Genomic DNA, 15427 nt, shown 5'->3' on the forward strand with positions numbered 1-15427 from the left:
ACAAGTCTGATCTATTATCGCTCGCATCAATCGTGATAATATCTTTTAATCGAATATTATGCATTGTTTATTATTATATATTTCTTTCAAACACTTGCGAGGGATCGACTAGCGTTTCGCAAACAGAGCTGAATATTATTTTATATTGTAAGTTTATTCATTATATCCATTTAATATATTTATTACGTACTTTATATTAAAAAAGGCGATGACGCACGCATTTAATCACAGCGACAAAATAAATACATAGTATTATCTTAATTATATTATATCAAGATATATATAAAATATTTTATTCTTTACAGATATTACTGTTTTAGTATGACAGGAAACTATTTGCCGAGTTTGCTCTTCAAATATTCTTTTCACAATTCTACTTTATTAAAAAATAATTGAGATCAATTGGCGATATATTTATAGCCTTAGGAAGAATTTTATGATAATTATCTCCGTTAGTAATTTCCGCAATTGTAAGCATTTAAAGAATCCATTCTCTGCTTCATCGAACATTTATCTTGTTAAAAATTGTATTTGCCAATGGTGAAATTAATTAGTCTTTCAATAATTACCTTCAATATTTCTTCTTTATTATAAATTTTATATACTGATCATTAGTAATATATATATATATGTATATAAAAATTCTTTCAATTTTATATAGATACATGTAGTGATTTTTCGATTGTCAAAATAAAGAAAGAATGTAGGTATACTAATATATAAAGAAAATTAATTCTAGATAAAAAAATATAGGCGTATGTTAGATAATTTATTCTGACATCAATTATTCGGTTTCAATTAAAAAACTAATTTGACATATGAAGAATATATTGAATTATTTATAACTTTTTTTTATAAAATCTTTTTTGGGTTTGCGTGTTACGCATTCTTTCAGTAATTTCTCTTTTGCAATTAAACGGATATGTATTTATCTCTCGCTAAATTATCCCGGTCAGCTCTGTCTGCGGCAATTCCCAGGGGAATAGATCAAAGGGATACGTTCAAGGCAAATCGAATGAAGTCAGTCACAGCAAATACATATATACGGAAATACAAACGTGATGCGCGTGCGGTACTTACTCGTTGTTCAGCACGCGGAACGATTTGGGCGACATGCAGTTGACGCTCCATTCGGTGTTCCCGTGCTCGTTGCATATCGTGATGGAGAACCTGCCGTAGTTCGCCCGTATCAGATGGATCAGCTTCCCCTCGCCACACTCGATTTCCAGTGTTTTGCCCTCGCAGGCATATGCGGTGTCGTACCTCTCTGCAACAAAAAACGCGTTTTTTAATTTTTTTTTTAAACTTTTTTTAGTTGCTTTAGTCTTTCGGTTGAAGTTCGCGGTAACGCGCATGCAACTGCACGTCGCAATTGCAGCTGCAACTCTCGCGGCGGACCGAATGTGGAGATTATACGCGCGCGGTCGAGCCTGTCGTACACATGACGTCCGTTGTGGCCGGATCCACATCGGCTTCCGTTTCCGGAAAACCTCCGCATGCGCGAGAAACCTAGAGGATAGGTGCCGTTGTTGCTGATGGGATTACATTGTTGCGATGTTTAATCTATTCGCACGGGCGCGTTTTTGCGGTTTATATGTTGGTTTGTGCACAGAGATTCCCATCTCGAAAAAATTTTTGCATTCAGATTATTTCTGATGAAAGGAATTTAAAATAAAATACATATTTTATTTCTTTCTCTGCCACTGTATGAAAGATTCTATTTCTGAATTTATATTTGAAATATTTTAAATATATTTAAATCGGAAAATTTTTAATTTGTAATACTTTTAATCAAGCTTATATATATATTAATACAACGCGAAATTGTGAATTTTTGCATATTCAAGTTTTAAAAATATTTTTATTCAATTTAATCGGAAAGTGTACACCTCAAGAAACAACATATATCTTTTGAAATATATGCTTTTCAAAATTTTTTATGAGATTTAAAATTTTAAACACTGAAGAGTTTACAGTTATATAATTTTTCGTAATACTCTCCTTTCTATTGAGATTAATCTCATCATCAGAATTAATCCTAGTATCATGGCAGTAAAATAAACTTCATATTCATAGTGTAAAAAATCCAGTTAGTCACTTTTAAAGTGGCTGATGTTAGTTCAGTTTATGAAACCATTTGACGGGATGCATAATATAATATTTGAGCACGAAATGTGAACGTTTGGACGCGAAATTTGCGAATAAACTCGTTGAATTTACTGGCGCCACAGTATTTCCGTGGAAAGTCCTAACCGCGGACTAAACCGGCATTATGGCGCGTCGGTACGGAACTAATGAACTCACGACGAGGCTTTCACGGACAGAGTTATTACACCACTCTCCCTGCCTTCTGCTCGCGCAGGCTGTTCCCTTGTCGCTGCCCCCTTCTCGCTGTCTTCTTCTTCCTTCGTTCTTTCTTTCCTTGGATGGTATCATATTATAGCAGCCATCATATCTCCCCCTAAATAAACCTGGACGCAGTTTTACGATCCTATCTCACTTTCTCTCTTTCTTTCTCATTGTCAATGTATTAATCTTTGACTTATTATATCGTTACTAAACATATATGTCAATATATGCTAATTTAAATTTCACCTTTTCAATCTCGCATGACATATATTATACATTTGACTTCAAGTTTTTATGTTGTTGCTTAATAACGATTTAAATAATATAAAAATGTTGATTACAATGTATCTCGAAAGAGTCTCCACTCGACTCGATAAGATAAATTTAATGTAATATAAGGACAAATACATTTAATAACAGTATAGGCAACATAGGTAATATAGGCATTCCATTCCCGAAGTCATTAGTTGGCGCATGTCCAGCCGTCATTATCGATCATTACGTAAAGGATCTTGAGGCAAAAAAATGGTCTCGGGCAAGCGTCGACTTGCAGAAAATCCGAGAACAAAGCGATGGCTGAGTAACGACGCGCGTGTTTCGCGGTAAATTACTGCGTGCGTGGAAACGATGGCGGGGGTCAAGGATGCGGCGGGATTACGTGGAGGGCACACGAGAGGAGCATCTCGATTTAACGTCCCATTCGCTCACTTACGTCGGTCGGTACCAACTTGGCGAATGGCGCTGTTTTGCGGCCAATGCATCGTCGAATAAGATCGCCTCTAAATTTTCCTTGAGCCTACGAATTTGAGTCAACAAGAGAACTTCAATCCCGCTCTCTTCGATTTTACTTATTATTAATTCAAAAGCTGAAAGAAAATGTTAAATATTATTTGAATAAACTGTTTGTGTTTTGCGTTGAATTATGGAATGGAAGGAACATTTCCATTAAAAATGTTTAGTCGAAATATTGGAGAAATAAAAATTAAAATAAATTTAATCTTATATCGTAATATTAGAGAAATAAAAATTAAAACAAATTTAATCTCATACCGTAATCTATCCGTATTTGCAGAATATATACATATAAACTACATATAGTACAAGAAAACAAAAAAATATGTATTTAATATAAAGTTTTATCGCATGAAATAAAATGCATCTCGACAGTAGGATAAAGCATCGTTATAAGACCAACGCGTATCTTTTTGATAAAAATGGTAGGGAGTTAAGAAAAGAGGAGGCAAGAAGAGAATTTATAACACGAAAGCAATTTCTCTCAACTGCCTCTTTTTGCTTTTCGCATCGCGATTAACGCTCGACTCGCGCCGTTATTCTCACTGCAGTTTGTTCTCCGTTAATTAAGCGCGTTTCGATAACACCCCGGTAAGCGGCAGATAATCGATATACGGCGTCATCGACATGCTCGATTAACCGGGATAGAATGAGATAGAAGTGTGCACCGAGTACGATGTGTGTTTCGATCAAAATGCTACTGCCATGAACGTATCGATATTCGCATAAATGACTCGCATACTTCATCAGTGAGCGCATCTGCTGAATACACTTGCATCGTTTGTAAAATAATTTCAATTGCAATTAAGCACGAAATACCTTTGAATTGTCTCGAAGTTAATTTTTGCACGATAAGATTTACTTATTATTTTATTTTATAGTCTTTAATTTCATGATTTTTATGAATTTCAATATTTTTTTGAAGCTCAAACTATAAATTAAATGTAATTAAATTAATTTATTGATTTAAGAAATAAGATTCTTTTAAATTATATATATACTGGTTATTTTTAATTTCCTGTGCATACACTTTCCTCGTATTTGAACTGCCCATTAAATTTTTACGAAAAAAGCAGATCATACGGACATATAAATATAATTTCTATAAAAAGCACTCTCATGAGAAACTCATAGAGCTTATTTAACGAGGTATGTTTGTATCTAAGAGATATCTGTTAGATGATTGCTTCCATCTCAAGGAGGAATGCTCCTTAAAATCTTGAAAAATATATTTCTTGAAGGACAAACTCTTAATGCGAGGCGATGAGCCTATATGATGATGTTACGAAGTATCGAATAGTTCGCGATATATTTCGGAGACGTCGTTACGTCACTTCTTGAGATGTATTCGTAGCGACAAAGTCGTTCAAAGTTGGTCAGCTCGGAGGCATCCCAGGGTGGAAGATCTCTTCGGGGTTCGCTGTAGAATTCGGTCCCTTTAAACGCGTTCGGCCCCCGGTGTGTGCGGTTACCGCTCGAATGCCGGGAAGACGTCGTCTCCCTTGGGAGCGGTGAACTCCGAGGGAACCGCACTGTATATGTATGTAGATGTCCGTGTTTCGAGTCGTTGCGACTAGACCACGGCGCATGCACTTCGTCAAGTTCGAAGCACCGGAAAGCGAGAGGATTCTCTCTTCGTCTCTTTCTATAGCTCTCTGCCCGTTGCGTATAAATCTTCGGACTCGCGGCCGCGCTAGAACTCTCTCGAGAGTCCTTTCAGGCTTTATCGCTTCGCCCTCTGGAGCTCTTGATCGCCACCGACACTATGCAGGCTCCTCGAGCTAGCTACTCGTCGAAGTCCTTCGAGCGTGATTGAGGAGTTTGCAATTTCGTCAGGATTACTGACGTATTAATTGATCAAGCGTTATCTTTTCGCTTTCGGGGATGCTGGCGTGAAAACGAAAAAGCTTTTTACATATTACGTATGTTAAAATAAAGATTTTTAACTTTCAAGCAGCGCGTTTCAATTGAAAATTGAATTCCCCGCTGTAAAGGCATATATTATGCCAATCGATGACGATCATTTCCGAGAATATATATATGTATTTTCGAGAATATATTCGCGAATGAGAAGGATGTATATTTACGTCGCAAGTTAAAGGGTTAATTAAAATTCGTCTAAATCTATAACACCGGAAAACGTAACGAATTTGACGAATTATACGCAACTTTGCGCGTTAATTCGTTCCGACGCGGACGTCGAGTTCGCTATGAAAATTATACCCCGAACAAACACATATTCGGTGCCGTTGAACGAGAAAATTATTGCACGGCCCCGCATCGTTGTCGAAATGCCTTTTTCGCTGCGCTCGCCTCTGCCGCTGCACTCGCCGCATCTGCGGCTGACGCGTTATGCGTCATGCGGTTGCTATCCGCGGCCGGACTTACCGTACGCGGATTGTTTGCGGGTTGTAAAACGCGTCGCCGCGGCGTGAAATGGAGCGAATGTAAAGCCCACTCTCGGCATTTAACCAGAAAAAGTTGTTGCAAACTCGAGCGCCGGACAATGAAATTATTATGCGCCCTTTTAGTCACATTCCGACGATGCATTCGTTACCAATGCGAGTGCAACCGACGCGAGTGCATCATGTGGTCGCGGTTAGGAGACACGTACGATACAACTTTATATTTGTTTAACCAATGTACCGTTTAAGTACATTGTTTACGTCACGAGTATCTCATTGTACATTTTAATTAATTATTATTGTGCAATATATTTCGGATATTACATGTTTTATTTGGTTACAACACTTGTCCGGTCTGTTAATAATTATGTAAATTAAACATAATAATTACATCTCTACTATTTTATATAAATGTAAAATTCCATTACAGATTTTAACATTTTTCAATAGTACGATATGTTTTACCATACGTGAATATAAAAGTAATATAAAAAATTTTATTTTCCTCTAATTTCAAAAGTAACCTAGTTACATGATAGCATACATGTCCTGTAGATTATATTTTTATTTCATCAGTTAAAACTTAAATTATGTAAAAGCAAAAATTATTAAATAAAAAGAATGTTGCTCCCAATTTATTTAAATTACATTAACACGTTTGCTCTTAAGAAGAATGTTAATTCTGCAAATGGAGAATTTGATAATTCTACGATGTACCGTATCCTCGAGGCTTTCTTCAACGCGTTCCTAGTCCTGAGATCTCAGGAAATCCTTCCTTGTGCGGTTTCCAGTCATCTATCCTCTTAGGAGCTAAGTATAACACCGTGAAATTTCCATTGAAATTACTTACTCGACTTCCCGGGGAGAACAACGGCTGGCTTCGGCAGAAATGAATTTTTCTTATATATCACCGCGCGCGCTTCTCCGCTTTAAAACCGCCTTACATTATTAATGCTCCCCTCCCTAATCAAAAATGCATTATATTTTCAATATCATTATTCCATCGTACTCTACTAGCTCCGTCTCATGAACGTCTTTTTTAAACAGCAGTCTGGCTCGCGGAAATGATGAAGCTAAAATATATTTCTTCTCAACCATTGCATAGGATAGAATAGAGTATGACGTTATTGTCTTCAACAACTCGTTAACGCATTGCTCACACTTTAGACTTTAAATACAATTATTATAAAAGTGAAATAAAAGAAAAAAATATTCTATAATATAATATTAATAGAAAAAAAAATACTTTTGCTTAGTACTCATTAAACATTTTTTTTTTTTTTTTTTTTTTTTCATGACTTTCTAACTTCGAAGTAATATATATTTTTTCTACATATCACATGTGTGTTACGATCGATGCTGACATCTCTCTGATGAATTCCACGCGTCGCGACGCACGGTCGTCGTGCCAGGCATTTTACTGGCTTGCGGAGGGAAAAGAGAGGAGAGAATTGCAGTTTACCATTAATGACTTCGAGTAATAATATATCGGAGGTCCGCCGCGACTCGTACCTCCCGCTGCCGCGGCGGCCGACTTGAAAGAGCCGACCTAACAGCGGGATGTCGTCAGTCCGATGCGGTCTCAGACCTCGAAACCTTTACTGCCTTACTGCGCGCGCGGCGTGTGTATATACCCGTTGGTTGAAACACTGCGAGGGCATTGTTGTTCGCGTTTACATTCCGTTCCCCTCCGCTACTATACTCGTCACACACATACACACACACTCCTTTCCCTCCCCGTCACTTTGTTGCGTCCAATCGAGGATAAATCGAGGAACAGTTTCAGCGGATTCGAAAGGTCGATCGTCGGCGAGTACAGAGTCTCGATCGATGCACGCATCTAAATTGATTGTCGATTCGGCGAGATTTGATTTGTTAAAACTTATCAGATATCTCGCATGCTCTCGCGCAATTACAGATTTCTTGGCGAAAATGATAAGATGTCATATTTTGCGAATATTTTGAATGAACCATTTTACATAATAATGAAATATAAGGAGTTCTTACACAAAAATCTATTACATTTTAGATTTTGTGGAGTTTTTAATTATAATCTCGACATGTAATTTCCAACAAATTTCATTCCATACCAGAAAAGAATTAATTATCAAAATATTTAATTAAAATGCAGTTAAATTTGTATTAGAGCCGATACACGATTATTTTAAGAATAAGATTCTATCTTCCTGCTTATATAGTTTCAAAAATTAATTCTAAAAAATCCATTTAAAAATCCATTTACGTAAAATACATATTTTAAATTTTCTCTGAAAATATTAAATGAATAAAGATAACGAGAACGTAGAAATGTGTACATTGTTTGAATAAATTGTCGCCACTCTTCCAGTTGTAGGAAAACCGCGCGACGTCGAAAATTCCACGGGGATATCCAACCCGCCGATGTCGGATAACGCGATGTCGTGTCGTGTCGTGTCGTGTCGTGTCGCGTCGCGTCCGAGAAAGTACCCGCTCCGACATTCCGCCAGTCGAGTAATATCGATTCCGTCGAAATTGCCGGCGGCCTGAAGCTTGTAATCGTGGGCGGAGTTAATTGACGCGCGACACGCGAGACGCATCGCCTCTCGTCGAGTTACGATTCAATTTGACGGGGGGGCTGCAATTGCGTCAGGGCGACGATAACTGAAAAGTTTCCCCGTTCCTCCCCGTCCTCATTTCAGCCCCCTTCCCCGCTCTCCCCTTCCCCAGCATCAACTGCACAAACTGCCGTGGATAACACCTGACGCCCATGCGCGGGGGCTAATGCTCTCTTCTATATCCGCTTCTTATAATTTATTCGACCGTCGTAAATCAGTCAGGGGGCTGGAAGGGGCAGGCGGGAAGGGGGAACGCGACCGGGACGTGCAACAGGCCGGCGCATGTAAATGCATCGCTGTATGCACTCGTGCAGCTTGTAAACGTACACGCGAACCGCATCGCCTCGCGCCGCGTCGGGTTTATCCGTCCGTGAATTGATAATGTAATTAGAGCGACGAAAAAGGATTAACTTGAATTAGAAATCTTGCCGTTCTGGCTTGAAACAAGAGACAACAGGTTAGAGAGAAAGGGGAAAGGAGAAGAAGAGGAATGGCCGCGTAACCGAGGCGAGTCTCCATGGAGGACTTTGATTTATACGTCCCAGGAGCGCCTCACGAAATGCAGCAGCCGTTCCTGCTAAAGATGCATAGCCGAGCGAACTTGCGTCTCCATAATATTACTTCCGATCGATGGAAGACATGAAAAAATTATAGCGAGAAATATATAGACGCTTTCCTTACTTTTAATAAATATCACGAGATTTAATTAATCACGCGCAAGCTGATCATTTCTAATGATTTGTAGAAAATAATTGCGAATGATTAGAATCTCCAATCATACTCCGCGACACAAATATATATATATATATTACATATATAAAATCTATTATTATATTATTGTAAATTGCATCTTTAATAATACATATATGTTTGATTTGTTATATGAAATAGCACATTTAGCGAAATTAATTTGAAACATGAGGATGCAATAATATATTCATAACATATATGATTTTATAAAATATTAAATATTTTGAGAGAAGAACAAGTCAGTTGATATGCAACTTTAATATTTACTTTTGCAGAACACAGTGTGCTGCTGTGTACATACGCAAAGTTGCTGTCATTTGAGAGGTGAGATCTGAGTCAACAGATAGTGGCACGAATTACTTCGTATGTCATCCTTTGAAACGCTCATCATTCTGTACGAAAACTTCACGATTATCAGTAAGTGTGATTAATTAGCATTAATAATGATTCGTAATATATAATTGGTAATGATTTCGTATATCAAAGCAACAATTATTTACTGTTGCGAGACAAATATTTTGTGCAATTTCATTAAAAGCAGAAATCGAAGCGATAGAATATGAAAATTATAAATTCTTCACTTTGCTGTGATATATTTATTATTTTTTTTAATGCGATTCTCATATATATTTCTCATATTCGAATATAATAATCTCGCATCGGTATATAACAATCGATTGATCGTGATTAATTATTATCTTTTGATGCATTAAACATTCAAACACATTCAGCATTTATCTTATATAATTTTACAATGTATAGGTCTTGTAATTTATTTTATAATTAAAAAAGAACGAATTTTACTCCATATTTTTGTGAACGTTATATTGCATCTCTATTTGATGAGAAAAAAAGAAATGCAATAGGTATAAATATAGGTATAAATATACATTTAAATAAATCGTTCAAATTATAAAATTATAAATTACAGGGAGGGCGCAACACTTGGAAGGTTATCCTGAAACTAAGTATCCAAACGGTCTTTAACATTTCCGATTGATATCGCTTTTCGCACTTTAATTAATTCAGGAGTGCCGTACAAAGTATCACGCGTCCACGTGCGGGAGTGCCGTTCGAAATGTCACGCGTCCAAGTGCGGGAGTGCCGTTTAAAGTGTCGCACGTGTAAATCAACGAAGGTGACAACTTAGTCTGACGACGTGACAGGACAAAAAGGCTTTAAGAGACGTCGAACGATAGCGGAGTAATCCTAAGGTTAGTAACTTATAACTTATCTTCTTATTTGTTACTTATAACATTGGTTATCATAATGATAATAATCCATTTTTCAAAATTATAATTTATGTACATTATAATCTATTTTTATTATTTAATAAGAGAGATTTTATTTTTAAAAGTACTGAAAATATTTAATAAAATATTTATAAAAACAGATATTTTTTAAATATTATATATATTAATATTTAATATATAAAAAAATATTTCATATTATAATGTATAACTAAATATGAATAAATATGAATAATTGTATAATATTGTAATATTATATAATTATTTAAATAATTTATATAGAATGTAATTTTTGTCATATTTTATAAAATTTTTTATTTAAAAGACTATATATCATTTTTTAAGAAATTTATAATCTTTTTGATAAATATCTCTTTAAAAAGTAAAATCTTAAAAAATTGCGTAAAATAATTATTTTTTAAAAATATGACTATTTTAATTATTACATACACTTTTGTATACAATTTCGAGAAAAATATCAAGTTAAACGAATGTTTTTTTCCGTATCATAATTGTTATTAAATTAATTTTTTCTTAATGGAGGATATGCAACAATAATTTTTATTTAATTTTTAACGCGTAACACTGATTTCTTATAATTTCAAATATTTTATTTATTTTTATAAATGCATAATTTTTCTACTCAAAATATATATAAACGAAATTTTAATTTGACTTACATATATTGTTAATTTACACTAATTTGAATTGGAGTAAGTGCAAAAATATCATATGATTGACTAAAGACTAACGTATTTCGTTATTATACATACTGCTGTATTAAATGCGCTTGTGATGTGTACGAGTTTCATTCTGTGGAATCGATCGTCCATTCAAGAGGATGATCCAATGGCCAATGGCCATCGCAAATGCTACGTGCTCTCTCGCATGCCAACAGTCATTTCTCACGCGCACTATTTTTCGTCGCCGCGTTTTGCATGCGAAATAGCGTTTCGCTGGCATACTCGTCTATTATAGAATCGTGATCAAAAGGGGCCTGATTACACCTGCCTGAACGGCACAATTTTCCCCACGAGCGAATGCGGTTACAATTACGCAAACAAATTTTACCATAATATGCAGCATATTTGCAGTATCTTTTATCATTTTTAATTTTTTCTTAATCTTTATATAATTTAATTATATTTTCTTTAAATTTTTTAAATTAATTGAAAGTTAAGAAAATAAATTTAAAATTATATTGTGTGTGTGTGTGTTTTAAGATTGTGGAGAAAATAATTACAATATAATAAATTTTAAGAAATCTATGATATAATTTCAAGTAATTTATATACGAAATACAACTATCTCATTTTATCACAATTTTATCACAAATGCATGTAAAAATATTATTAAATTTTTTTCAATTCAAATCTCCATAGAATCTAAATAGAACTTCTAATAATATTTTGCTATTAAGTAAAACTTGCTGAATTTTAGTTATGAAGATATGGAGGAATATTTTATTATATTTAAACATTTTTAAATTTCTCTTTAGAAACTCTGATTTTTAATATTACATAAGTTAATAAATTAATAATTATGCTGTTATTCTCAAATTTCTATATAGAAGAAACATCAACTTCAAAATTTGGTCCGAGAAAACATTTATTCTCTTACAGTTCAATGCAAGTTTTTCCAGACGTTCTATAAAAATCGACCATTAAAATTCAGTACTTTATTCACGTTTGCCGAAGTGTTCGACGAGCGCTCGCGGCAACGAAAAAAAAAATTACGTACGAGCAAATGAAACGATGTCCTGTGAAACGTCATTTCTATCGTGCGGGTCATCGATCAGGCGACGTCCGCGGACGCCGATAACCGATATCGACGCGGCGTCAGCATCCGCGAGCGACGTTCATCCGCGCCGGATGTGCTTTTCCTCTACTTTTTTCTGTCTCCGGGTCAGGGAATAACGATTTTTTGTAATATCGAAACGGCGAGCTCGCAATGGTTACATCCTCGACGAAAACGGATACTTTTATAAACTAGTCCATCACGCGAAATGTTCCTAATTTTTTAAATTGTATTGTCGCGAGATATCTTGCAAGAAGATTAGAAAAAAATCATTTGTACTCATTTTGATACTCAAAGAAATCTCGCGCTCAAGTAATTGAAGTTTAGAAAAAGAGAGAGAGAGAGAGAGAGAGAGAGAGAGAGAGAGAGAGAGAGAGAGAGAGAGAGAGAGAGAGAACAATCGCGCGTTTAATCCACTTACTGCTAAATCCACCGGGAGGAAGAAGCACGGAAATAAGAAACCGTCGTTGGTAAATCCTATCGCAGAGTGACGTCACCTAGGATAGTACCGAGTAACCCGAGCCGATTGCTTGGCCAGCCTATTTCGTAGCGATCGCGTTTCCCAAGAGAGAGAATGACCCATTCATTCATAATATTTTTATTCCGCAAGTGCGCGATCTCTGGCGATCCAATTACATCGACAATATCGTTGGTCTCGTCAGCCGATATCATGCACAGTATATATATTACACATATACATATATATTTACACCGCATATCCGCCATACACTTCGATATTCAATAGACATGATAATTAATCAATTCTTTTCTTATCAGTATGTATATTGTTTTCAATACATTAATTACACCTACATTATTGTTCCGGTATAAAACCTATAATATATATAAATCCTAATACTAATAATAAAATACTAATACTACCTTTGTATATGCTGTAGATTTATTGTAAAATTAATATTTTTATTAAAAAAAAGCTGTTTTTTTTAAATGTCAATCTTTTGTATAGCCAGCATTTTATAGAAAACTTAAGCTTTTTGTAAAATAAGTTTTACAAGAGAAATATGAATCGATATAGAATGTGTTATTTACTACATTGCATTACTATCTAATGCGATCTATTTGGTCGATTTGATAATTTGATTATAATTTGTAACTGGTATACTGATTCACAATAAATCACGATTGAGATCGTTGCTGAGTCTGATCCTTTAATACTAATGCATCATAAGATGATAACATTGAAAAGCAAAACTGTATCATAAAGAAATGTGTAACGTTAGATTATTATAATTAATCGCTTTTAATCATTTTTGCGAATTCTCTTTTTTTCTTATTATTATGCTTATTTATTTTAATTAAACGATTTATTTAGTAGAGTCAGACTTTAAGGAAAAAATCGATAGTTTTCATAATGCTACAAGCACGTTTTTTCTGAAATTCTAGACAACATTAAGCGCTAAAAATATTTTTAAATATTATAATATATATAATATAGATATACTAAAGTATATCAAGACAAAAGAATAAAAAAAAAGGGATTAAAATATGCAATGAGCAAATATGACGGTCTCATCCAGTGGTAGGAATTATAAATTGTAGGATAATTAATTAGGTCGAGAAGTGTATTTTTACGAGGAATAGTGTTCGCAGCAATTCCATTCTTGGTTAAAATTAACCACATTGAAATGTCGGTCACCGCCGTCGCCATCGTGCCGCCGATAATTCTCGTGCTAATTACGTAACGCGCCAGACTACAAAAGCGCGGCCTCCGATTACATTATAAATAATGGAATACGCACATAATGCTGTTACACGACGCCAACGTGAATCGGCTCTACCGCCGGCGACGTATGGAAATGACGAGATTAATATGCGCCAGCGCATTCATAAAGTTCGCTAATTAATGCAACCGCGAGAAGGCGAGAAGAGGCGATCTTCGCGTTGGAAACTGTATTTTGTCAAAAACAACGCTAGAGGCAACAATAACCTATCTACGTGCTTAGTCCGTAAATACATATCTTTTCACTTTTAAGAAATAATTAGTAATTTAGGTAATTTGTAACGCGGTTCTTTGTTTTTATACTTTCTTTTTGGAATCAATCTTTTATTAAAAAAAAAAAATATATATATATATATATATATCCTTAAATTTCATTTTCCGTACCATTTTTCTAAGTTATTTTATCTCTCTTAATAAATATACCGTGTATAGCTCTCGAGAGACGCAGATACTATAAATGTGTTACTCTGGAGAATTGGAAACGAATATACACCAAGTTGCAACATGATATTTCGTACACTGAATCATTAATAGCCCCTGTTGTTGCGCTGAGTTCACCGGCGCGCAACCATATTCTATCTCTATGCAAGAAAAGGTGTCGGTGCGCGGGAAAACAACACAGGGGCCATTAATGATTCCCGCCTGTGTATGAACGGGCCGGAAGAAAACAATCCTTCATCGCGACGCTCGGCCCTGCCACACTCGCGGCTCAATTATCATCATTCGAAATCGCCGTACTCGCTGGTTGGTAATGGACATCTGTCATGGTGGGAACACGCGTTATCGCGCGCGCCGCCGCCTACGAAAAAGCACCGCGACGGAATAATTGATGACGCGTGCGCGCGCGAGCGCGAACGGGCAACAACACACACTAACGGCCGATCAAATATTCACGACGCCGACATCTCTTGATGTATATAATTTTCGCGCGAACTGGCCGCGCGACCGCGTCGCGACGCATCATCCGAATGGACGCGCGCCGCCGCCCAGGCAAGTCATTCCCGTGCATTCGCCGCCCCCGGTGTGATTCCGTGAATATTTCAGCTCGTAATTATTGAAACGCGACACTGTGCTCCTGTGTGTGTGTGTGTGTGTGTGTGTGTGTGTGTGTGTGTGTGTGTATGTGTGTGTGTATGTGTGTGTGTGTGTGTGTGTTATGTGTGTGTAGGTATGCATGTGTAACCCTCCCGTTTCCTCCCCTTCTCTCCTTCCTTTCTCTCTCTCTCTCTCTCTCTCTCTCTCTCTCTCTCTCTCTCTCTCTCTCTCTCTCTCTCTCTCTCTCATTCCTCCTCTTTCGCACTTATCCTCGGAATGAGCGGCGCGCCGGATTGATTTGATAGTTTCCGACAAATCGAGCATCGGCAGCGTTTCATGATTCTTTCATTACATGAATCCGCGAGCAAACCTGAATTCGATACAATGTTTAATCATCTGTCATTATTAATACGCTCATCTCTCAGCGAAAGACAAATATGTAGATTCTCGTTAACGAGAGAATTCAGTTTTAGAGAGTCGCTACGAGAAGAAAACGAACGCGAGAGAGAAAATGGTACCTTTTCCGGTATATAAATTTTATAAAAATCTCGGAAATATAATCTGAATAAAGTAGTATCTTTGAAATTATTATTATCATTACATAAAAATTCTCGGGAGTTTTATAATGTTTTTTGTTTAAATGCAATGCTTTGTAAATACATGTATCTATATACTACATGTATAGATCTCGTACAAATGTCAAGCTTTAAATTT

At 35.9% G+C, this 15427-nt stretch overlaps 1 protein-coding gene and 1 long non-coding RNA gene across 14 annotated transcripts in view; one reads left to right on the top strand and one right to left on the bottom strand.

The window, feature by feature from the left end:
- Window positions 1-15427, bottom strand: part of LOC140666485 (latrophilin Cirl) — a 418870-nt gene that overhangs the window by 48432 nt on the left and 355011 nt on the right. For all 10 annotated transcript variants that reach the window (XM_072893726.1, XM_072893727.1, XM_072893730.1 and 7 more), the window contains one exon: window positions 1081-1267. In XM_072893726.1, coding sequence (XP_072749827.1) covers window positions 1081-1267 — 187 coding nt within the window. The remainder of the gene's footprint in view (window positions 1-1080; window positions 1268-15427) is intronic.
- The window catches only part of LOC140666490 (uncharacterized), a 268533-nt gene that overhangs the window by 17313 nt on the left and 235793 nt on the right, over window positions 1-15427 (top strand). For all 4 annotated transcript variants that reach the window (XR_012046758.1, XR_012046757.1, XR_012046759.1 and 1 more), the window contains exons 3-4: window positions 9166-9307; window positions 9822-10104. This is a non-coding gene — a long non-coding RNA (uncharacterized lncRNA). The remainder of the gene's footprint in view (window positions 1-9165; window positions 9308-9821; window positions 10105-15427) is intronic.

Source organism: Anoplolepis gracilipes, chromosome 6 (genome assembly GCF_047496725.1).
Source record: "Anoplolepis gracilipes chromosome 6, ASM4749672v1, whole genome shotgun sequence".
NCBI classification, from domain to species: domain Eukaryota; kingdom Metazoa; phylum Arthropoda; class Insecta; order Hymenoptera; family Formicidae; genus Anoplolepis; species Anoplolepis gracilipes.